The 24,187-nt window shown below is 51.1% G+C and overlaps 3 protein-coding genes across 3 annotated transcripts; 1 reads left to right on the top strand and 2 right to left on the bottom strand.

Annotated features, from left to right (window-relative positions):
- Nucleotides 1-341: 341 nt before the first annotated feature.
- Nucleotides 342-892, bottom strand: ALTATR162_LOCUS4141 (uncharacterized protein; the record flags this gene model as incomplete). Its single annotated transcript, XM_043311751.1, has 3 exons — nt 342-412; nt 462-819; nt 869-892. The coding sequence occupies 3 exons, from the start codon at nt 890-892 to the stop codon at nt 342-344; spliced, it is 453 nt and encodes a 150-aa protein (XP_043167686.1).
- Nucleotides 893-2,873: 1,981 nt separating this feature from the next.
- ALTATR162_LOCUS4140 (uncharacterized protein) lies at nt 2,874-3,635 on the top strand (the record flags this gene model as incomplete). Its single annotated transcript, XM_043311750.1, has 1 exon — nt 2,874-3,635. One exon carries the CDS (start codon nt 2,874-2,876, stop codon nt 3,633-3,635), a length of 762 nt encoding a protein of 253 aa, XP_043167685.1.
- A 7,626-nt stretch (nt 3,636-11,261) lies between these two features.
- ALTATR162_LOCUS4139 (uncharacterized protein) lies at nt 11,262-12,508 on the bottom strand (the record flags this gene model as incomplete). Its single annotated transcript, XM_043311749.1, has 3 exons — nt 11,262-12,064; nt 12,118-12,271; nt 12,377-12,508. 3 exons carry the CDS (start codon nt 12,506-12,508, stop codon nt 11,262-11,264), a joined length of 1,089 nt encoding a protein of 362 aa, XP_043167684.1.
- Nucleotides 12,509-24,187: the final 11,679 nt, after the last annotated feature.

Genomic DNA, 24,187 nt, shown 5'->3' with positions numbered 1-24,187 from the left:
ACATGATGGGGAAAGAGACTAGCCACTAAGAAGATTGGAAATATCGAGACGTGGAAACATGATGAGCGACAAAATGACACCATACTCACACTTCATAACAAATCGAAAGAAGCTTTCCTGAGCCATGTTTTACATATGCATGTGTTGGATCAATGTCCTACTGATGATGCAGCCGCCAGTCGCCTAGCAGCGTGTCTCTTTCCGAGCTAGTAGCGGGGGAGCCTTAGGACATGCTGAGTCCGGAACTCATCTCAAAGACTAAGCAGTCCTGTCCAATGCGTAGATCCTAGTATCACGAGCTGAATAGGGTGAGTGTAGTACAGGCCATGCCTCTCCGCCCTCTACACTTTCTCCGTCTCCTTTGGTATCGAGCGTATCAGCTTCATGATCTCGCTCTCATTCTCTCCAGCGACTATAAAGGTCAGCACAGACAACCTCTCTTCTCCTCCACCGATACGTACCAGCTTTTCCTTGGTTCCAGTCCACGACGAGCGGTCTTTGAAACGCCCCTCCATCCGCCTTCAACCTCCTCATGGCATCAGTCTCATTCTCTGCTCCGCTGATCACCTTGCCTGCTGCGCCTGGTCCGCCCAAGTAATCCAGGATGTTCTTGAGCTGGTCGGTTGTCGGTGGGGCCTCTGTGACATCGAGCTCGAACTCGGTGCGCTCGGCTTTGTCCTGCGCTTTATGCGAGCTGGCCTGGTCTTCAGTCGCGTGCGCAACAGATTGTGCGTTGGCTTGTTTGAGAAGAGTGAGGACGCGGGTGGAAGCTTGGTTCGAGGGCGCGTGGAACAGAGTTACGACGTTCTTTGCGCCGTGCTGGAGATGGTTAGTGTGTAACACTCAGAAACAGTTGAACGTATATTACCTCTCCAAAGATTCGCTTGAACATGATTGCTGTAGGTGTCGTGCTGAAAATAAGTCGGAAGGTGAAGTTAGCTGGTGCTCCTGCAGCTGAGGTGGAGTGAGGTTCGGGTGTGACGTAGACAGCCGCTTGGACCTGCCGTTCCCGCCGCAGCTTTTATCGTAAGAGATCTACAATGCAGAACTTTGGAGGTCAATGAGTAGACAAGTAATGCAGAGTTCAGGAAGCTAGGAGTCTACTAAGATTGGGAGGAACGCCGTCCGGAATGCGTCTCTATGGGTGGACAGTCTTCCATTTTGACCCAGGTAGCTTTGGCCGCCTTCAAGTACAACAATAGCGTTACGGAGCCAGTGCTCAGAAATGTGAGATCGAAGTATCGCGCGAGATCATCAAACATTGTATGGAAAGTCTCAAGCAAACGCGCAAAGTTATCAAACGCAGTGCAAGGCAACACATATCACGCAGTTGAAGATGGCCAAGGTTGGGAACACAAGCAGCTAGATTTCGTGATGCAGCTGTGCAAAAAGCAGAATGTACATGTACGCCATGAATATGCCCCCATCATCCCAAAGTGTGGGATCATGCTGCTGCTGAGGAACGTGCCGTGGCGACGTCCGTGATTCCCACTCCCTCTGATCCAGAGTCATAGCCATCCTGAGGAAACCGAATTCATGACCGTATTCTCTAGCTCATCGTGCTCGTTTCATACGCCCGTCCTCTCATGCTTGGCTTATGAGGTAGGGTTGGGGTTCATCTGAAGTATGTCAGTCCTTGCCCATCACGCAGGTTTCCAATCTCTACTGACCTTGCGCTTGCCACCGGTCATGGTGACGTTCACGAAACGGCGGGTGTATGTGAGCCTCTTCTTGGCGCGGCCCTTGGGGGTCTTCTTCTTCTCCTGGGGCTCAACCTGTGTCGTGTGTCAGTCGGCTGTCCATCATCCAAATCGACTCCATCCGTCTCCGCAGTTGTCGCGCTATCGTGCTTCGGCGTGTCGCTGTCTGTCGAGGAGGCGTGTATGTATCGAAGGGTATGAGCTTACCTTGGGGGCTATGCATTGTTAGCAGACGCTCTTCAACCATTCCACATGAGCCAAGACTTACTTTGAGACTTGACCTTTCCGGCACGAGCGAGGGATCCGTGAACCTTTCCCATATTTGCGGTTGTTGATGGGTGTGATGAGTCGTTCGAAGTAGTCTGTGTGGTGGCAAAGTCCAATTAGCGGTCTGGCTCGTAGTCTTCGAGCGTCGGGTGCGGGGTGTAAGAGTCTTGATTTCGCAAGGCCTCGCTTCTGATGCAGATGTGATCGTAGGGATAGGCGGAATACGTACAGGTTGCGGTCGTTGGGTGTTCGATGACTAGGCGGCGACGAGAGGGTCAAAATGACTCCAGGGCTGTGGACAGCGGCTCACCGGATTAGCCGAGATCACGTGCTACGCTAGCGTGTCGTTCGGAGAGCGTGAACATCGGTACCATCGACTCGGCCATGTCTAATCACTGTTACATTTTTGCATAATGAAATGCTGGCGCAGAAAGTCTACAATATTTCTACTAAGATGGAATCTATCGTATACGTTGTTGTGGTATCTGAAGGCTCCAGACATTAGGGACGGACGACTCGCCTCCACAGCTGTACAGAGATGATCTGATAAGATAATGCGAGCCATCACCAAGTGGAACATAATACAGATTAGACACGCGAACTTCCCCATTAATCTTCAGACCACTTTTACGCAGCGCGGCCATGCCCTGTCTAGTTGCCTTCTACCAAGTTGGATTCATGCCAGTCGCGGTTATGCTTTCCGCAACGGACTTTATCGTGACCCCAGCCGGAGATCCCCGCCGTGGTTGGGGGGTCGCATGATGCGCATGATACGTCCCGTAGCTTCGCTTGGACGCGTCGCTGTTTGCCATCAACCACCACCTTCACCGACAGCTCGTCGAAGCTATCTAGCTCTGCAAACACCCTTCTGAATCTCCAAGCTACTAAAGTCCAAACATTAACAATATGCACCTCCAAGCTGCCCTCGTCGGCCTTATCTCTTTCACTGCAGCGTCCAACCTGCCATCACCACAGAACTTCTTCGCGAACCCGTCCTCCAGCGATGGATCTGGTTTCAAGATCCCAACCGTTCACGAGTCCGCCGTTCAAGCCCGCAAGATCATGAGTCTAGAGACCATTGGTACCCTATCCACCGTCTTCCCCAATACCCACACCACCGAGCAACGACCCTCGGATGTCGGGGGCGCGCCCATAGGCTTGATGGACTACTTCGGCGACTGTGAATCCGACTCAGGAAACCCGACCATCCTTGCCATCACCATCGCTACTTCTTTCAAGAACGTAGACGCCGGCTCCAACATTACCCTGAGCATGCGGTGGCACCCCCAAGACAATAAATGGCGCAGTCCTGCATCGCTTCCCCGCTTCTCGCTCGTGGGCCGTCTCGAAGACATTGATATGGATGCTATTAAGAAGCTGGGTGTGACAGCCTGCTATGTCAAGAAACACCCGGATGCTGCGTGGTGGCTACCGGGCTCTGGCATCCACGAGAGCAAGTGGGTGCGTCTGGTCGTCGAGGAGATATACTGGATCGGAGGCTTTGGAGACCGTGCCTACATTGGATGGATCCCGAAGGAAGAATGGTACAGCGTTACCCAGGAGGAGATCGATGGCACTCAGTTGCCAGGCGAGAAGCAGAGTGCGTGGAACGCCCTCGGAAGCTGGTTTGGAATGGGTCAGCAAGAGCAGGGTGTGTTTGAGCTCTAGGCTGAGGCTATGAGAATCGCAACCTTCACATGCGCGTTCTGCAGGGTAGCTTAGCTGGATTCATGGATCATCTTTGAGGTGTGAGTCAACCTCGCGGTACTGGTTCATATCGCAGTAACGGAGGCTATCATGGTAGGTAGTGATGTTGTTAATTCCAGCTGACTCTAGTTCTTTGTGTGCATCACGGCTACGTTATACAAAAACTCGATCTCCGCAGTGCAACATTCCTCTATCATTACTTTACCTATACCAGCATTACATATGAAGTACCTTGCTATAAACCAAGGTCAGCTTCTTTTCTCTACCATTATCGTGGTTCATTTACTTTGTCGTGGACTTTTCGCAAGCGTGAAACAACTATGATCAAGCTCTCGGTCAGCCGCCTCGCGATGATAGGATTTCACCTGCAGGATTCCGCTCCCATGGCTTGTTCGCCCAGCCTTGTCGCATCTCACTCGTGCCTACGATGTTGCACTACACCACTACTACAACAACAATCCTTTCACTATAACGGTTACACTTGCTGCAACATTCGATACCGGATATTGCGCCTGACAATTGGCGGAAGAGTTGAATCCTAACTTACTAACAGCATGCGCCTACTCCATGCAACTGATCTCAAATTCCATGAGTTCGAGGGCTCCTCCGTATCACCATATGCCATCCTTTTACATTGGTGGGAGAGCGAAGAGGTCACATACCAAGAACTCAAACTTCGGACGGCTGCCACTGAAAGAAATCTGGCTTCACAAAGATACTACAGTGTTGCCGTCAAGCACTAGAAGACATGGTAAAGTTTGTGTGGGTGAATACATGTTGTATCGACAAGTCATCAAGTGCCGAATTATCGGAAGCCATCAACTTCGTGTACACGTAGTATCAACGATCGGAAATTGGCTATGCCTATCTATCGGATGTGCAGGTATGGGATTAATACATAGGCGGAGATATCTCGGGGAACTATGTATCGCGGATTATGAAAAGTCAATGGTGGACACGGGGTTGGACACGGCAACAACGGATAGCCCCACGTAAACTCTATTTTTATGTAAACAAGTCGCAAGGCTGGAGCAAGATCGGCTCTAGAATTTCGCTAGTCAATTCGATAGTCAAGAGGACAGGGGTCGGCGAGGGTATATTGCGTGATGAAGATGCTATGAAGTGCAGTGTTGCACAGCGCATGTCGTGGGCCTCCAGGCGGGAAACGACGCGGACGGAGGATTTGGCATATTGTCTGCTTGGGCTTTTCGGTGTCAATATGCCTCTCTTGTACGGAGAAGGCAACAAGGTATTTATTCGCCTTCGGGTAGGGCAGAACTACTCTCTTGATAGACCAACCACTGTACTAACACCGAACAGGAAGAGATGATGGAACAACCCGACGACCAAACCCTTTTCGCATGGCAGATTGGGTTCGAGAAAGTGAATGATGACATTTGCGGGCCTTTAGCTCCATACCCCGCAAAGTTCCAGGGCGTAGATTATCTGCTACCGGTCCTTGATACGGAGGCCCAGAGCCCGTATTCAATGACGAACAAAGGCTTGAGAATCGAACTCCAGGTTGTTCATCAAAATGAAGACGCGTACAGTATGGCGATTTTACATTTCAGTACCTACGGCTCGTTTGCTAAACGAGTTGGGCTACCTGTTCTACGACTTGGTCATCCAGGAACCTACCGTTACGCTCGTGATGCTCGTTACATCGGACCCCTGGTTGCTGTGGATGTTGCAACCGTCGCTCCAAAGACTATTTTCCTGAAGCAGGAGCCCGATCAAGCACTTACTGTGTGCATAGGTTCGTCATTCAAACCCAGAGACTTTTTTCCGATCTGCTGGACCACCGAACCTACTGTCTTCAAACCAGAGAACACCCACGGTATTACTGATTATCTCATTCCTACTAGTTGTCCCAGCGGTGCGATATCACTATGTGGTCCAGCTAACACACATGTAATCGTGTTGTTCAATATGCGGTCCGCGTCTTGCCCAGCTCACCATCCACCGATGAAGATGACATACCTGCGCCTTTGCAACGATCAATCCGGGGCCTAGAAAGCGTTGTACTAGTCGCTAGCAGTTTTTTGTGGAATCCGGTTCATATAAGCCAATTATTTCGTGAAGAGATGGCTGCAAGGGCAGATTGGAGTCAGATGCTCTGTAGTCATCATCCTTCTTCGTCCAACACGCAGTCCCATCGCATTCTTGTGCCCACCAATGGGTTCAATCTACGTTTCTATTGGACTACAAGATCTTAGCCATGACAAGTCTTTGGTGCTTAGGATTCATCTCGAGGCCGCTATTCGCAGAATTGGAAGCTGGGAATGGAAGCTTCATTAATTCTAATCGATATCACGGAATTACTGACAAGAATCCTAGCGTTGCTTTCACTTAAAACACCGATTTAAAGACTGATGTAGCCAGCTATCAGTAAAGATAATTGAGAAGTCTGTAAGACGGAATGAACTACTTCCTCAATGTCTGATTGTCAGTTTCTCAAGCTTCCTACCTACATCGCTATAGTCTGCACATGGCATTTTTTCATGAAATACGTGAAATTTGAACTCTACTATCATTTGTATGAGTTTTGTTAGGGCGAACATGTGAAATGTCCTTGCGGTCCATAAGATAGTGTGCTCCACCATATTGTATATTAGATCATATGGAAGATTGTTCACGTCTTAGCAATCAAGCAAGAAGGTTTTCTTGCAACTAATGCAACCATCCATGGGCCAGGGTTTCCTCAACTAGAGCCAGTCTATGGGTTATACGAGGTTGAGCAACATGTATACGCGTGGAATAAGATTCAGTGTCTATGTCGGGCCTCGTGCTTCATGGTAATCTGACCGACTCGGCTTACATCTCTTCTCTAGCCTTTGTTAAGCCGCCAGTGGGCTCGCGCGAACCGCCGTACTTTCGTCAATATCCTAATAACGATCGACTACAGTTCAGTCCTGCTCGGCTACTCCACCACAACTCTCAGGCCTATCCTCCTCGAGCCACCTTCGAGCCCTCTTCGGCGAGTTCAGTTCGTACACCTATCAGTACACCTACCGACTAGCTTCGCAAGAATGCGTCGCGACCCACGTATTGCACTCTGTACTTACAGTAAACAGGAGGAACCTGGTGGATGCATTACGAGGCCTCCCGCTTGTCCTTCTTCTCCTCGGTAATTATACGCATTTGGTGATAGCCGGCAGCCTTATATTCGCGCGCCGGATGATTGTGGCATCGCGTCGAAGACGAGTGCGCTGGCGCAAAGTGGTCGCGCGCACAAGGATAACGATGAGGGGAACGACATAGGAAAAGACAGCTTCACATCGACGATGGGAAATATGTTGTCGCCATGGCCAACTCAACATTGCCATCGCAAACCTACCATGCTCCCTCCATGTTAGAGACAGCCTTGTTGTCGCCCAATTGTATGGTTTGTCAGCGCCCTTTAGGCAGTATGCGTACCTGAGTACAACCGGGTCATTCCTAGCTCTTCAACTTCGGTCGTGTTCGTCAAATTGTGTGCCTGACCGTTGACAAGGAACTCCCCAGAGTTGACGAAATCATGCGCACGGTCACTCTTACCCGACAAGGACCTGTTACGAGCGCTATGACTACCAAAAGATGATGATTAGAGTGGTGACGTGGTGTATCCCAGCGCATCAACGCCTCATGTCGCTCGAAGATGAAAGGGAAAGCCTGCTAAACCCGTCATCTGATCCTCATCACGTTGCGCGCAGGCATGATGCCAGTAAAGCATCTTTACGCGAGGGAGACACGAACCATGGGACACACGAAACAGTTGCGCGATATGCGCGATTCTAGTTCCCGCAGGATAGCCAAACCCAATCGCTTCTTCTGCGAAAGTCTTTTTCGGCGAAATCGTCATTTGGTAGCGAGAGTTATAGTGAGGCGATCATCGACGGTGCCTAACGTCCTAGCATTATCTTCCGGAACGAGTCGCAAGTACGAAGATGATCCGGCGATGGCGGCATGGCGCAATGGTACTTTCCAGGATTCGGCCCTTGAAAGAGCATCTCTGTTCTTGACTCAGACGTTCCTTTCTTCGGCTTTCGGGGAGAAAAATGAGAGGTAGTTAGTTGGAGGATGCGGATGTGCAGGGACGAGCCTTGACGGTCATTCTAGACTAGGATCATCCCATCTGAGATCGTCCGCACGGTCTCATCACTCCCCATGAAGCCTTAGCTTCGGAGCATTTGCTCGCCTGGCGCTAGAATGCGGTTCGTGGTGCTTTATAATGCGAACGGGCAAAGGGTGGGCGTGGGCGTCTGCACAAGCGTAAATGGGCGATCACAGCTGTCATGCTGATGCGGGCGCGTGTCTGACTCTGGCAGCATGCTGGTACACTGTGGATGCTCCGACGTTTTGACCTGTGTCGTGAAGCCTCGAAGGCTGGTGTTAATGTCCGAGATAACAGATATGGGCCTGGGGTGGTTGCTGGATATGGTGGAGGGTGATACTCACCGCTCCTGCTGCCAGTACAAATGCGATGGATACCCACAATAGCACCGCCGTTGTTGGCATAACTGTCGGCAGTTGAAGACTCATGAGGGCGGCGGCGTGGACGGCTGTCGATCGCGGTTCTTTAGACAAATCTTCTTGCCTGCCACCACCTGCTCTCCTCTACCACGTCGGTAATTTCGGACGAGCTGGCGGTGATGAGAAGGGGTCCTGGTCAACGGCAGGGTGCGAGGCCAAGGTTCCTGCTTGGCTTGCACTGTCATGAGTAGCGGAGAACAGAAGGAGGGGCAACGGTCGGTGATATGGATAATTCCGTGCAAACCTCCTTCTCGAAGGTCAGGTGTGCAGGGATCATGGCTGATGATGCAGAGTGGTATGCGCAAGGCCGCGTAGGGCGGCAGTAGCAACAATCTCGCAATAATTTCGCAGGCAGGTCGCCCAGAGATGATAATCTAGGGAAAGATTGCCCATGGCAAGATTGCGTACATCCGACCAAGTGGCGCGTGTGATGCGATGTAAGGCCGCAAAAGTTGGCACTTGAGACTCTACATGCGCCGCAAGTGACTGTGTTATTTGGAGGCGGTCGTCATTCCACAAATAACAATCGCGGGTCTGGGTCGGATGCAAAGAATCATTGATTGGTGATGGTGTTGTTGAGAAGGAGCGCTGAGTGGCTGCGTTTACGAAGGGACCCCTCTCTCGGTACCTCCAATACTTAAAGTGCACCAGTCGTGACGGCAAAATGATACGATACATTCCCTTGATCGCCGCTGGGCGTGGGCATCGGTTCTTGGTTCTCGGAATTGATGGACGCATGGTGACAGCATACATCGGCGCACCGTTCCTGTAAACGGGTGCGCCGCAACAGGATGGCCATGTGGCTGGTAAACTTGTAGGCGGAGGCTTTGTGCCTGATGGCTAATAATCGTATCGCCCGTATTGCCAAGATCATCAATCACCTCGCTCTGGATGCGCCATGATTGCAAGCGAGATGGAACGAGAACCTGAGACACTTGCGCAAAACCAAGATGATGCGCAGATCTCTCGCCAGCACGATCCAAGGGCTTGAAGGGGCGCTCCGATCCACCTGCACCAAGAACCCGATTGGCAGGAACCGGGTACCAGCTCGAATCAAGGGAACTGCTAACGAGGTGGCGCTCCTTCATCTCCATGCCGCGAGTGCTTTTTGTGAGAGTGCCCAGCGGCTGCCTTCGCCTAAACTCTATCACACACTCGGCAAGTAGCACATACTCTACGATCGATGCGCACCAGAGCTTGAAATTGCTTGTTGAGTTTCAGGGCCTCTACCGAGGCTATTGCTTTTCGCCGTTCGGCGGGGAGGCAAAGCGTGTTGGCGCTCTGTGCTGTGTCGTGTCCCGTTGTAGAGGATTCGAAGGATTCCTCCTCCGCGAAACGGATAAACGATTGGACAAGGGTCTGGAATCAGACCATCTGCTTTCCTTTTGACGGCAGCCAGTGAACTAATGCAGCCGACCTCACTCTAATGTTGACGTCTGCTCATGGTGGAGACCCTATCGACGATTTCGGATAACAAGCCGTTGCCGTTGCGATGGCCGCCGCAATGTTGGTTTCAGCATTATTGAAAGCACGACTTTGTTATTTGGTCATCCCACATGGTTAGATGAGCGACCCGGGGTTCGGAGAATAGTTAAGTGACGATCGTCGCTCGAAGCTCATGCGTTCATGTGCTGGAACGCATGCGCGGGAACATGGCCAGATTGTGTTGGCAAGCCACATGTGACCTTCTCGAACCGTTTTGCATTGAAGCCGGATATCGGAGCTGTGTGCACTGCGTACTGTCGGGGCTGTCTTATTGAGCCGCGTGGAGATGCCTCGAAACAGAAGAAGCAACATTTGACGACGTGCGAAAATCTCCCTCTAGGCGTGTGGGATCATGCCATCTTTCTCATTATGCAGTATCTTGCGACTTGGGAGGTGTATTGATATCCCGAGAACGATATGTCCCAGCTCAGGAGTCAGTGGTCCGATATTGCCTCGACGCCTCCTATCTTGCTGTGCACCGCGATTGATTCAAGCTATAGCTCCGATGTGTTCGCTCCCCCCCCCCCTGGGAAGTAAGGCTCGACGGTCAACGGTCGGTAAGTGATGGACTCACGAAAAAGCTGCTCTTAGCAGATGCATAAGATCATCAATATAGACCGTGGCGAGGCGGGAAACCTCGATAGTCTAGACTTGGCCTCGTAGACAATCGTTTTGGGATCCGCAGGTATCGTTTACAGGACGACATGGCTCGTCTGGGAAAGCGTGGGCGGATAAATGTCTGCTTGGACTGGAGCCCTGGTCATAATACACCGCAATAAACGTTGTCCAACATGATATTGGCGCGGGAGATGCACCAGTGAGAACAGCGATCTGCGAAACCCCAGAGAATCGTTAACGTACTTGTATAGTCCGGGAACACGCGGTAAGCCGGGGCATGCATCGACTGCTGTGGGGCGGTAGAAGCGTGGGCAAGCAGCTTCAAGGTCATCAAGATAGATGGCGAGTGTCTGACACATACGGAATAATTGTTACGCGAGAGGTGCGACATGGATAACCCGTCATGAACCATCTATGCGCTTGAGACCTGTCGTGTGGGTGTCAATTGTGGCTCTGACGTGTTCAGTTTCCACTAGGTTTGGAAGGTTACTGACATGCAATGCGAAACATCGTTTCCCTCTCTGACGAGTCGACATCAATACAGGCAATAGCATGAACACAGCTTGGTTTCGTGGACAGTATTGATTTGATGGGTTTTGACGCATCTTGGAGCATTGCATTGCTCATGCAGGTTCCCTACTATAATACAAGAAGATAAAGGCGACTGATTGAGCTAATACCACGCGCCTTGATGCGACAGCGAAATGCTGTCCGGACTAGAAACTAAGATTGGCGAAATAAGCGTACATTATCGCAATTGATGGCGATATAGGATATCGTTGGTGATACGAAAAAAAAACTCCAGTGAAATGCATGACACGATAGGAAACGCCTAGAACGCCGATGCGTGCAAATGGTATCGTTGGCAAGATGTGGCTGAACAAAGCATGTCGTGGATGTAGACCACTAGATGGTAGGTCTAGGCTTGTCAAGGCCGATTGCGTAAGACAGTTGGTGATGGCTTTTAGCTCGTTATGTCGTCAGGGTAGTACTGGAAGCTGCGTGGCAACCTCGCTCGTGTCGCTTCATGTTGCTGCGCACACTGAAAGCTTTGCCACATCCAGGCTGCGGGCACTTGTAAGGCTTCTCGCCAGTGTGGCTGTGGCTGTGAATGCGCAGACTGCTTGGTCGCGAGAAAGCCTTGTTACAGGTTGAGCAGATGTAGCGATCCTGAGACTGGGGAAACTGAGACTGGCTAGAGGTGCTGATGTAATGGTGGTGTTGCCACGGGTTGGAGCCGTTAGAAGCTGGGCTAGGTACAGGAGCTGGCAATGGGATTGTGTGAGGCTGGAAGTTGGAGGGAAGCGGTCGTTGCGCATACATGGCAGCGCTGTTGTAAGAATGCTGCTCAGGCGAGTAGAATGAAGTTGAGGAGGCAGCGCCTGGCGACGACTGATAGGGAGACTGGCCATAGACGGAAGTACTGTAAGGGGACATGGAGTGCGATGGTAGTGAGTCGCGCTTCATTGGAGGCATTGAGGAAAAGGCCTGGCGTTGCTGGTGCGGCTCCATGTTGTTGAGCGAGCCACCGATGAAGTAGGGCGCCGATGCAGCGGAGTGGTTCGATGCAGCTGAAGGGGACTGGGTGCCGTCGTGTGCCACATCTGGATGCATTGGCGGTGTCGGAGGCAAGGTCATCCTTGGGTTGCTCGGCGCAGACACTTGAGCGTAGGCAGGTTGTGATAGTTGCTGCATGGCTCCTGCTCCTCCCTGCTGTGCCTGCCTTAGTTGCGGCGATGACGACTGGCGGTGTTGTGATTGAGGACTTTGGGAAGCTACGATCAAAGTTAGTGAGCTGGCGAGGGAATGTGCAATAGTGAGTCTTTACCTGTTTCAGACGCAGCCTTTTCATTGCCAGCAAACTCAAGGAGACTTGAGATTGACGGCAGTGAAGGCTTCTTCTCCTCTGCTGGTGGTGATGGCGGCGACTGAGGCCGTTGTTGTTGTTGTTGTTGCTGCTGTTGTTGTTGCTGTTGTTGTTGCTGTTGTTGTTGAGCTTGGTGGGAGTATTGTGGTTGTTGTTGTTGTTGTTGTTGTCGGTATTGTTGCTCGACTTGATGTGGCTGTGGTTGTGATGGAGCATGTACTGGATATGAGGAAGCGGCAACACCCGACATGGGGAATGCGCGAGGCTGCGATTGTTGGAAGTAGGACGGATGTTGGAACGTCTCGCGCTCCCTAACGCTGCCGTGTACCATACTGGCGAGATGCATTGCCATGGAGAAGGTGGTTGTCACGGGTCACAACAGTGGCTGCGCAACAAGAAGAGGGAGGAGTGGGTGAAGGGGCGAGCAAGTGATGATGACGAGATGAGGAGTAGTCAGAGCGACGGGTACAAGCAGATGTAGAGCCAGGAATTCGGGCCTGCAGCATTCAAGTATGGTGTCGAGGGGATTGGCGAGATTCAGCACGAAGCCCGTTCGCACCGTAGCGTCGTCAGTGGGCCTGTCGTTCCCTGTCCAAATTGCGTTTGAGCGGGCGATGAGGCGGCGGACCGTTGTCAAAAAGCCCACGTCCCACTCGAGTTAGCCCGAGACGCTCAGTCCCTTGCAACGGCAATGCAGATGACAGACGGACGAGGTTTAGAGTGAAGATGTGCACGCCCCGTAGTAGTGCCTTGGCCGAGCGATCCGCCCACACATCCCAGACGTGCCAATCGACGCTGCACCGGCGCAGCAGCGCTTTTGGGACAGCCTAAGCAGGGCCCTGGTGAGGGTGCCAGGACAGGCCGCCCTGCACTGCAGATCGACCGTTCCAGGAGATACCTGACGAGGAGAATCCTCGTGGGCTCGTCGGAAGCAGGTAAGCTGCAGTCACGCTGGGATTGAGTGAATGTCCGCGACGCTCCCAACGGGGCGGATCAACCCTCGCCGAATCCTCTCACGCTGCTGCCGCCAGATGACGACTCAGGCCGTACGTCGCCGACTGCTGCGTCCTGCCAGCTGTCCGTCGACGGCGCTTGGGGTGTTGACGATGCAAAGGGTCTTGTCTGCACGGTCCCAGGGCTGTACCGATCGGTCCTCTTGCTAGACACCAGAATACACTGCCCACCTGATTCCGAAGAGTCCAGAGATCCACTGCGGCTTGTATTTCTGGTTGCGGGCGTCGAGACAATACGGCTCGCGCTGACGAAGGATTACGCAGGGGGCGAAGCTTGGGAACTGCAGCCGATGCTGGGGTTCAGAAAGAGACAAATATGAGACGAGCCAGACACGATGCTGCGCCTTTGGCACACTTTAAAGAAGCCACCACCGTGTCCACCCATCTCATGTCGCCTATGTGAAAAGAGACCGTCGCAAGCCATAGCAGCCGACTAGACGATAGCACCATATCGTCCCGCGAGAGTTTGGCTGAGGAAGCGAGCCAAGCGCCTCTTGCAGCAGAAACTGTTTAATGCCACCCACCAATGCGCTGGCTTGACTATTCATTCGATTGCATTTCCTAAAAATCTGTTCCGCATTAGAGAGGGTCTGTCTGCGGTGATGCACATGGCTGCCGCCGCTGGGCGAAGCGAAGCATCAAGTGCGGGATGATTTGCTGGCAATTATTGAAAGCCCGTCGGTCTTGCACTCCCTGTTGCGTTGTGGTAGAGCCGGTCGCACAGAGCCGTGTCACCGCCATGACGGGCTTTCTTCGAGAGCTGTCACGATGCTGACTCGTCCCCAACCTCACTCTGATGCACCGTGTCGACGTCTCCAGGACCTGTCCCAGTACGCTGGTCCGAGAACGCTCACCGCATGTTTGCTTGCTCCAGCTAATGGTTAGGCCGCGTACCAGAGACAGATTGGTTTCAGCAAAAAGGCAAGCGCGGGAAGTCAAGAACGACGGCTCGACGGCTGTTGCCTTTTTGCAGCGACCGTCTCCGACCCCAGCAGGCGACGTCTCTGCGGCGCCGCCAGGGCGGGATGGCGGCGTTATCCCATGTCTTGGCCTCGTTCGTCTGTGGAGGATCTCGTCGAAAGAGGCGGGTCGATCAGCGACAAGCGCATGCAGCTAATCCCGGGGGCCACGTTGGCTGTCACCATCTGCTCAACTACTCTAGCCGACCTCCCGCCATCCAACCACGCAATTCTCTGCCTTGCTTAGCAGCGCCTTCGAGAAGCACGCTGCACGCGAGTGAGATGCCACCACGGCCGGCCATCGCCTGCTCATGCGCCTTCCTGCAAGAGGCGCTGTAGATCAAGCAGACAAAGCCGAGTACCTAGAGCTCGTAGAGCTCAAAAGGAAGATTCCAATTACCGTGCAATCTCTTTTCTGCCTCGTTGTAGAACGCGTGATATGTTCCGACGTCACACAGCATCTTCCCAGCTCGCTGCAACACCATCTCGTGGCTCTTCTTCGCTAGAACAATGGAAGGGCTGGCTTAGCAGGGCTATCGTGTGTACGACGGCAGAGGAGGACTTGTGTGGCCGTGGCATGCTACTCGTGCTGATGTCTTAGAGTCACGGGCACAGACGTAAACTCCAGGGTTTCCGTTGATGGAAATTTGGAAATTCTATCGCTTGGGCCTGCGAGAGTGCCGGGCGCCTTGCACATCACATACCGCCCTCCTGGATTTCACGCGGGCTTTTAATGCCGAAGGAGCTCAATCTTCCAAGCGATATACCTAGTTGGGTGACTGCAAAATCTTGAGCATGGCAGTATGAGTACGAACCAAAGTTAATACAGTTGCCTGAGAAGCATGTCTGGGTGGCAGGTGCAAATGCTTGACAGGGTGCATGATCTTCCGGAAGACCACCATCCAGGGTTGCTGCGTCCGGTCTCAGGGTGCGCGGGACTGGCAGGGATACCGATACTTGGACCGCATCATGATCCATTATCAGCGGGAACACGCTTACTCCAAGGAGCCTCCCTAGTGCTTTCCGAGCGATCGTCTCGGCGTTTCATTCTCACGAATCGGCATTCCAGCGGCATCTCTTCCGTCATCGACTCCGAGCCTTCCCCGTGTCTTCCAACACCACTATCCCAGATTTCAACACCACCAACAGCTCCGTACAGCATTGACAGAGAACTGCAACCAACCTTCAAATACCCGAGGCATTTCATAGGTCATGGTAATTGACCTTGTGCTGGCCCTTGTACTGTCCGCTGTCTGCTCCATGCATGACGTTTTCCAGGGTCTCGCCGGCTAAAACGCCCAAGCAGGACAAGCCCGGAGACAGCAAGGCTGTTCCATTCGTAAGTCTTCTCATTGGCCCTGGCAGACAAAAATATTCCATTGATCTGCCGCGCTGCGCCCACGTAGTGTGATGTTCGATGAGAGCTATACGGACTTCTTCTGTAAGCCATGACGCAGCCACGCGCCTTCGCTAAAACCGACAACATCGTCGATCATCCTAGATGTCACGGAACGACATCCCTTTGGCTTTGCAGCTTATAACGACTGTAGACATGCACAACAATCCACTTGTGGGTATGTCCATCGCAACGAGAGCGTGATGTCCTAGTTGTATTGGAGTGGGGAGCTGCCTCGCTCCAATATGAAACCAGAACGCCGTGCACGAGTTCTGTGTGACTACCCGGACAACTGGCACCTGCATCGTCTTCGCTGACCACATCGGTGAGTTTTGTCCTGATCTTGGAAGGGTATACCCTGGCATGTTGATTCCTACAAGCGCTTACTCGTGTAAATTAGGCAAAGAAATGAGCCCAACCAAAATGAGGCGGCACCGACTGGTTGGAAATATACCACGAGCAGACCAGCAGTACCCGGCATCTAGGACCGCTCGAGAACACCTGGTCTGCTCTGAGCTGTATCTCAGCTACATTGGCCACTGAGCCTTGTTCTTGCCTTGCATCGCATCCTATCCCCACTGGCTCGGTGTGGCAGGCGTCCAGCTCAGATACAAAGCTCCCTGTACAACGGAGATTATCTTGCAATGTCCACCCACAGGATTTAGCATCTGTGATCCTTCAGTCATGATGGTATCAAAGCAAGGACTTGTCCAGGATGGTGTCTACCCACACGATCACACCTGATCCTTTGCGCCACTGTCGCCAGAGCGCAATTTGTCTTTCAAGAACCCCTTGTGGAGTCACACGATTTCAGCAACACGGCATTATGACTCAGTTGCGATCGCACAGCGCCACGGTACAAGTCGCAGTCTTAGGCCTCTTCGGGCATTAAGCATCCCTCGTTTTCAATTTCCTCAGTCTCGTCGCTTTTTCCCATCAGCACGCAGGGGTTCGGATGAAAGAGCAACAACGGCCATCTAGCGGGCCGAATGGGGCAGCAGAAAACCCAATGGGTTAACGGCGAAATTGAACGGTCCAGTTGTGTGTCTCATACCCTGTTCCCTCCCCGCCGTTTTGAGCATGTTTTCCGGATCCATTACGCCACCACAAGGGATCACGTAGATCATTTCTGATCACCGCATCAGGGTGGGCTCGGCTGACCGTGAGATTCACCAGGATACAGTGCGGCCAAGTCTCAGATCAGCCGGATCAGAGGGTATGTCAACCAATGCCGTCTTTGCCGGATCACGGGTGAATACTATTTCGCCTTCGATCTACCCGTCCGTTCCTCTGCTCTGCTTATCGCCGCCGACGAATGCCCATAAGCATGGTGTTCGGTACGACTTCCATTAACGGTCGCAGGCGGTACCTGCCACGGGTGTGCCTTCCTCGTCCAGAGACTGAGTAGCTGGTTCGAGATGAAGAACGGCACGTCTAGTGCTGCTGTTTCAGCCGTTCTACACGAGATCCACTTCTGCAAGACATTCAAGCCATTCACTAGCTAACCTTCTCTGGTGTCGCAAAAGCACGAGCACATCAAACAAGGCATGTGGAGCTCGCAAGGTGAAGCTCATGTAACCCCCAACCCGGTTCAGTTGCGTATCAAAGGCCGGCGGTACTCGGTAGTGGATTCGAATTGTGGAAATGTGATATCTTCCAGACATGACTGGATACTGTCAGGATTCTTTTCTAGGCCCTGTCGAAGTGACTCGGCCTGACCCACCAACGTCCGCGTCGGCCTGCTTCAATCCCCTGTCGGCGCAAAAATCGTTAGCGCACCCTCCGCGTGGTTAACGCTCCGCGAGGCCATTCGTGAACGTTGCGTGACAGGACGTTAGCATCGTTTTGGCGGCCCCATCCTAACGCTACCGGCCACACCATGAGATCGCTGCTACTGCTACACGCTCACGGCCTTTCTCACCGCATTCAGTCTACTTCAAGTGTCGGATCTCGAGCAGCCGCCTCTAGTCCTACCCCCATTTCTTTCTTATTCCAGCCAGCAGTGTGACAGGGAACGAAGTCAATCGAGACCTGCTGAGAAGCGCCCTGCGCGGCAGCACAGAGCTTACTTCTGAAAAGTGGTCCGATATCCGCATATGGCTTGTATTCCGCCAAACGGTTTCCACCACTGGAATTCCTCCAGGCAATGTAGTGCTCCAGAAGGATCAGATAGTTGCGATCCTTGCCGATCTATGCTCAACATGATCCGCAATTATAGCGCCAGGGGGGAATCAAGGAGAGTTTTGTTCGCACAGCGGTCGATTCACAGGTGCATAATGAACCCAGGACCAAGCTCGCCAGTTTGCCGCTGTCAATGCGCCGAACTCTAGACCTGGACATGTGCTGAAGCTTTTGTCTATGCCCTTAGTGACCGTTGTTGTTTTGCATCCTCGACGTCTATCCGAAGGAAGCTTCTTGTGGGACACGAATGCGCAGCCCATCGACGATTTGAAGGAGTCGAAGGATGCATCGTAAGATTGGCCCGAAGGGCCCACGACACGTCAATCACGAACCCACGATCTCCGTTTGAACTTCGGCTTCTAATGACTAGCACATGTGAGACCCGGTGCCGCGGGCAGATCCCAAGTCTCTTCCAATGATTACGGATCAACGTGCCCGTCTGGGATCTCGAGTTCATGTCGGCACACGCGCATATCTCGCATTCGGAAGCCCACCCGCTTCATCCCACCTGCAGAAGTCATCACATGTAGGGGCAGACCCGCGCCAGGGTTTTGGATATCGGGCCTCGCGACAATACGAGAATGCTGCAAAAGGCACTGGGGTTTAATATTCCAGTAACCCTGTTGACGACTGCGACGTGCCTCACTCGATGGACTTGCTTCAGTATACTCCGAAGCTACTGCTGCAATGAATATTGGGTGTGTTGCATTGCATATCGCCGAACAGTGCGCAGCAGATGACTGCCGTGGGTAAGGGTGTGGGGCATAAGATCACTGTCACGGTCGGTCGGTCCTTTAGCAACGTGAAACTTGTCAGCAGATCCACGTTATCGACCTGGCTGTCGGGAGTTGTACCGTCCAAGTCAAGTGTATACGTGGACAGCACTCTATCGAAACCTAATCTCCATCAACACCGGGTAAGGACTTTTACGTGTGGTGTGCATGTAATACCGGTCGGGCTTATGCAGCCTGAGGATCATAACAGGGGTCTTTGTCTGTCTCCCTTAAACTACCCTCCATGTTGGTATGCTCAGCGTAATCTCGATCACTCAGCGATATGGGTTTTCTTTCATTCCAGTCTGCATGCATGCGTTACGGAATGCTCCGCGAGCAAATCAGGATCTCACTGCCGTACTCCGGAATCGTTCTAAACATTGGTACTTCGCCGACGACGTTTACCAGCAGCCGATGGAGGGGTGCGCCTAAGTCTAACGATATTCACCGTACATCGCAATGTCTCTTTAGCTGCTCCTTGATTCTTGTCCCTGGCTCGATACCCGAACCCAGTGCGGGATCTGCCTGCCTGCTTGCTCCAAACTTGATATGCCGCAACGGAGGCAAGTATGACGACATTAACGGCCCACAACGTCTATCACCAAGGTCCAAGTTCAAGATACTCTTCCCCACTCGCGATTCACCACTACATCATGCTTCGAATATGACTTGATTCCAAACGGGACACTGTTACAAGGGACCAAGTTAAACCATATACTTGTTACTCTCCAGGCCGCTCCAACTTTTGCGTCATTCGTGGGAAAATCACATCCCTGGTGGTAACGAATATGCACGCATAACTCTCACTCTCGCACGCATCCTGCAGCCAGTCATGCCAGCCCCCCAGCTTACCCGAGCTCGGAGCCGCCGCAATCCCTCATCCCATCCCACCTCATCACATATCCTCCCTATATAATAGGGTAATCTTATCGTTACCACATCTGTCTCGTCAAAAGGCTTGGACACGGTTGTAGGCCTAAGCCAGCTAAGTGTATATTCTTTCTCCTCGTCTCTCCGCACATGCGCCGTTGATCCGGGATACTGTGCTCCGTAACGCGTATGACGTGTGCCATTATGTGCACCTCGCGCTGTTAACATCGACAAACCTCGTGAAACAGGCCGTTTGTGCATTCGCTTCTCGCTTTGGACGAATCGCTTAGATAGACACCACACCACAAATACGTTTTATGCAAGATGCACGCCGATGCTGCTGCCCTTTCTTTGTTTAATGCCATCTCGCCTATTTGCTCCTCCATCGTCGATTTACAGTGCACATATTCTCTGCTGCCGCCAATGAGTGCTGGTGCATTCTTTGAAAGTAGTCGCAGTGTATGCGTGGTCTAGGGTAGGCGAGATGGATTTCCGTCATACGATGATGCGATGCGTGGTTAGTGCGGATCTATGATCTGAGGTGATCGCGTGGGTAAAAGATGGGGCTGGGGTGTGAACAGGATGTAGGCCAGTGATGTAATTGTGGTGTGGTGTGTTGGTAATTTATGTGTGGCTTGGGCGGAGGGCTGATGTATGGCTGTGATGGTGCTGGTGATCACATGCCTGTGAAGAAACATGGTAGTCATCATGTCGGTGAGGGGAAGATTCTATATGGAGTATTTACAGTCGCGTCACGATGACTGTTTCTTTCTCTAAGCCAAAGGGCTGATGCTCAACATCCTGTATACATCGACGCAGTAGTATAGATGAAGCTGGATAGTAAGACCCGGATACTCCAGCACTTCTCGTTGCACCGACTGCCTATTCAGTCTGGTAAGAACGAAGTATGGTCTCTCGAGGATTCAACACGAGATATGTATGAGTTGCGATCGATGCTGGCATGTTGCTATATATACTTATTCTCAGCTGCTGGGCATGTTACGCTCGATAGGAAACAATTCTTTGCCGTCGCCATTGACGTGTCTTCTTAAGTCTTCATTCCGCATGTCCTAATTTACATATATCCGTCTCTACCATTGGACAGCCTCGTACCTCATTGTCGATGGCATCATCCGTTCTATGTAAATCACATGCCAAAGAATGGCTTGCCTGATTGCCTCATATCCATGATTTGAATTGCAATGGTCAAGCCTTCTACACACCAAGTTGGAATTCCTCATATTGCGACTCGTTCGACGTGAGATCAGTACCACCGTGCTAGCATTATCGACGAGAGCGATAGTGTTTATAAATTATTTCCCCGCAGTTGCTTGTTCTTATCCACACGCCTAGAAAGAATCACACAAGAAGAGTAGCGGCAACCAGTAAACACTATGGTAGGTTGGCTTCACATGGGTGACAAGTGAATTGCCAGACGAGCGAGGATTGTCGCGGAATGTTATTGCCGCGAAACCCAACATCGAAGGGATCCGTGATGTGTGCACTCAAAGACACCATATAGACAACCTTCGATCTGTATGCGAGAAATCAACTTTTGACGGAGATGTGGCCCTGGCCTTGTTAGGTGTACTGGTGCCTTATCGATATTGTGTGCCTGAAGTACGAAGAAGCTTGTTTTTCTTAAGATGTACCTAAGAAAACCGTAGACTAAAGGCCTTCGCAGTATTTTGCGTTAGCCCATGTTAATGTAGAGCCTACTAGATACCTTCAGGCTATAAGATGGAGTGCATCAATTACTATCGATTGAATGCAACGTAAAAATCTGGAGATAGATGGTTACGACTCGTTCACCTTCCTACGTGTACAGATGTCCATACCCGAGAACCACTCGAAACCAGTCATGCGAATCGTTCCTTCGAAACTAGGCCCTGTGTAAGGGCAGCTCACTCTAGACGGTCGCTCCCCATTCAAGATCCGCGCATAGGACTCGAGCATCGTTGCACAACCCCTTGTCTTCGGGTTCGTATAACGCCGCAGGTCATCCCAATCTTACCTGTCGAAATTGATGTCGTCATAAGTTTTGTCATCATGGTTGTTGTTTAGAAACAGGGCAGCAGGGCATTTGTCGCCTGGTGCCTAGATAGCAATATCAGCGACGAGCTGCTTGATTGGAAGTAAAGGGTAGCTTAAGAATACAAGCGGAGATTCGTTGATGGCCAGGCAACAATATGCTGTATTGTCGGGTTGGTTTTCGTGCAAGCTGATGATTGAAGAGTTCCCAGTCCGATGCAGGCAATGTTGGTGACCCATGCTGTGTGCTTCAGCTTTTTGAAACCGTCGAACAAGATAGAGTAGGCGACTATTTTGCCAAGGCCTTTCGGACGCTTGCATGAGGAACTCCAAATAAACATGAGCATGGACAATGGTGGGTTATTCAACCTTCTTACTAACCACAATGCTAACTTAGGGCCTGTGTAGCGATCGTACTACAAAGTTGTAAGACATATAATAATTTAGCTAGCTAATAGGAGCTTAGGCAAGTTAGGGGTAAGAAGAGCAACTTATGTGTAGAAGAGGAGACTGTAGTAAGCTAAAGTGTATAATTATGTAAGGTAAGAAGTAAAATATAGCTTTTCTAGCCTATTCTCTTCTTATGAGATATGCCTCCGCATACTACAAAATTATCCTGCAACAATATGCCCTAGGGACGGATAAGGAGCATATAATATGTTTGTAATAAGCTACACAGAGGAGGAGGAGTTAGGGGCAGCTATACGGGCGTAAAGGAGATGAGATAGAAGTAGGGTATATAGACCCTAACCTAGTGAATGTAGCCAATCAGATATCCCCTCTTATCTGTCTAGTACAATACAGGACCCTATACCTTAGCATTATACAAAAAGATTATATATATGATGATCACTACATAGGCACTTGGAGCATGCCACGATCGCTGACGCGGTAAGCTTGCGACTAAGTGGCAAGCACGTGAAGTCCGTTGTATCCCGGGCCAGTTGCTTTGCGGAATTGTGAAGCATGGAGCAACCATAGCTTGGACGATCTCCGAATTCATGAACAATTTGGTGTCCATACCTGTTTGGGAACTGCCTGTAGATCCAAATCGATGTCTTTGAGTACATCGGCGAGGGAGTAGCTCGAAGTGGAAGTGTTTCGTTGGCTAATATTTAGTATTGTCGTATCCACCCACATGTTAGCTGCTATAATAGCTGAGAAGTTTCTTCCTCAAGCATACAGGCTGCACGCCATTGAGCCAGATATCTGTTATTGTAGTAGGTTTTCGTGATGCTGATGTGTTTATTGTCGAAGGAGACGTACAACATGACCGGGATCAGTAGCTGGTAATCGTAATAGAACGATATGCCGACGATACCGAACGTGTGAGACGGTTTGTGCTGGCTGGCAAAAAGATGTCGCTGCTTGACTAAGGTAAGCTGTGAAGTGTAAGAGTTGGATGAGGATGAAAGTAAACATGACATGAGCGTGTGAGCAAGTGCTCTCTACGAGTATGCCGCTATCGCGTGGCGCCACATTTTTGGTAGCCGAGAAGTCAATTTGAAGGATGGACAAATCTGACCATGAGGTTTGGGCAAGAAAGACTATACCCCAGCGTGGCCCAGTTCATACAAATGCAATACCGAGAAGCTCGTTTTTGAGTCGTATCTATTGCTAGAAATGTACCCTAAGGTATACGCAGAAGTCCACGTTACAGCTCTGGAAGATAAGTAACAATGTATATTTTCAGGATATGTTTTCAGTGACGGAAAAACAAATTATGAAGATGAGCTACTCCATAGGTGCGACGCGTCTCGGAGATAGCACGGATCTAAGCCTCTTACTAGCGTGCCTTGAAGCGCGATTCGCGATTCCTCTATCATTCTTGACGCGTGACCCTGCATCACCTCATCCCTAGATATCTGTAAACCTCGTTCAGGCACTTGTTCCGGATTAATGCAATTCAAAAGGTTGATACCGGCTTGCCGCTATTCATTCGTGGTTTCCCTAGCGGCCGCAATTAAACAGCAGCAATGCTCGCCTCTGCTCATACATGAATCGCCATCCGCGCAGCACTTTTCATCGAGCCTACTATATGTGCGCTAGAGTCTTGAACACAAGACTTTTGTCCAAGCACCTCTTGGGAAAGTTGTATAAGCGTTTTCATTCCCTTGGAGTATCAACGGCGCGTACCGTCGTAACGTGACTCGACAAATTGGCAGCTCCAAGGCAGCATTCCTATTCCCTAGTGGACAGGCATCCTTTTGCTCTTTATATGACACTTCAGAGTTTCTGTGTTACTAAGAATTGATTCATGATGCCTAAAAACAGCGACCAGTTGTAGGAGATCACTCATTAGTAGTATAACCTAGACGATTTCGCTGTAGTCCGAGCGGCGTAGATAATACATGGCGTACGTAGCGTTCTACTAGATGAGGACCAACGTCATGCTTGAATCCAAGATCATTTAGAGTTGTAAGCAAACTTGCACGTATCGTGCCAACGACCGAAAGCAGTGGCATCTTGCTTCGTTCGGTCGCTGCGCCTTTACTAGCATATGGCGTCCGTACGTTATGAAGGCTGCGGGTAACTTATTACCATTGTTGACGATGGATAAGAGGGATGGAACATCTTTGGATATGCTAGTACCCAAGCACCATGCTCCACTAATACTTCCAGGCTATGTGTTTCCATCGAAGTAGCATGATCCGTCTCTTGCATATAGTCGCTTGACTGACTGAGTATGGATCTGTCTCCATTCGCGATCTCTTTATCGATAGAGCGTCGGCCATTCAACGTTGATACTGCCTATTCATATTTGGTCTTTATTGTTGTAATAGGGATTTTTTTAGATGTATCGTTTCG

This window comes from Alternaria atra (assembly GCF_907166805.1).
Source record: "Alternaria atra isolate CS162 genome assembly, contig: 23, whole genome shotgun sequence".
Taxonomy (NCBI): domain Eukaryota; kingdom Fungi; phylum Ascomycota; class Dothideomycetes; order Pleosporales; family Pleosporaceae; genus Alternaria; species Alternaria atra.
This window is presented reverse-complemented; position numbering and strand designations above follow the sequence as displayed.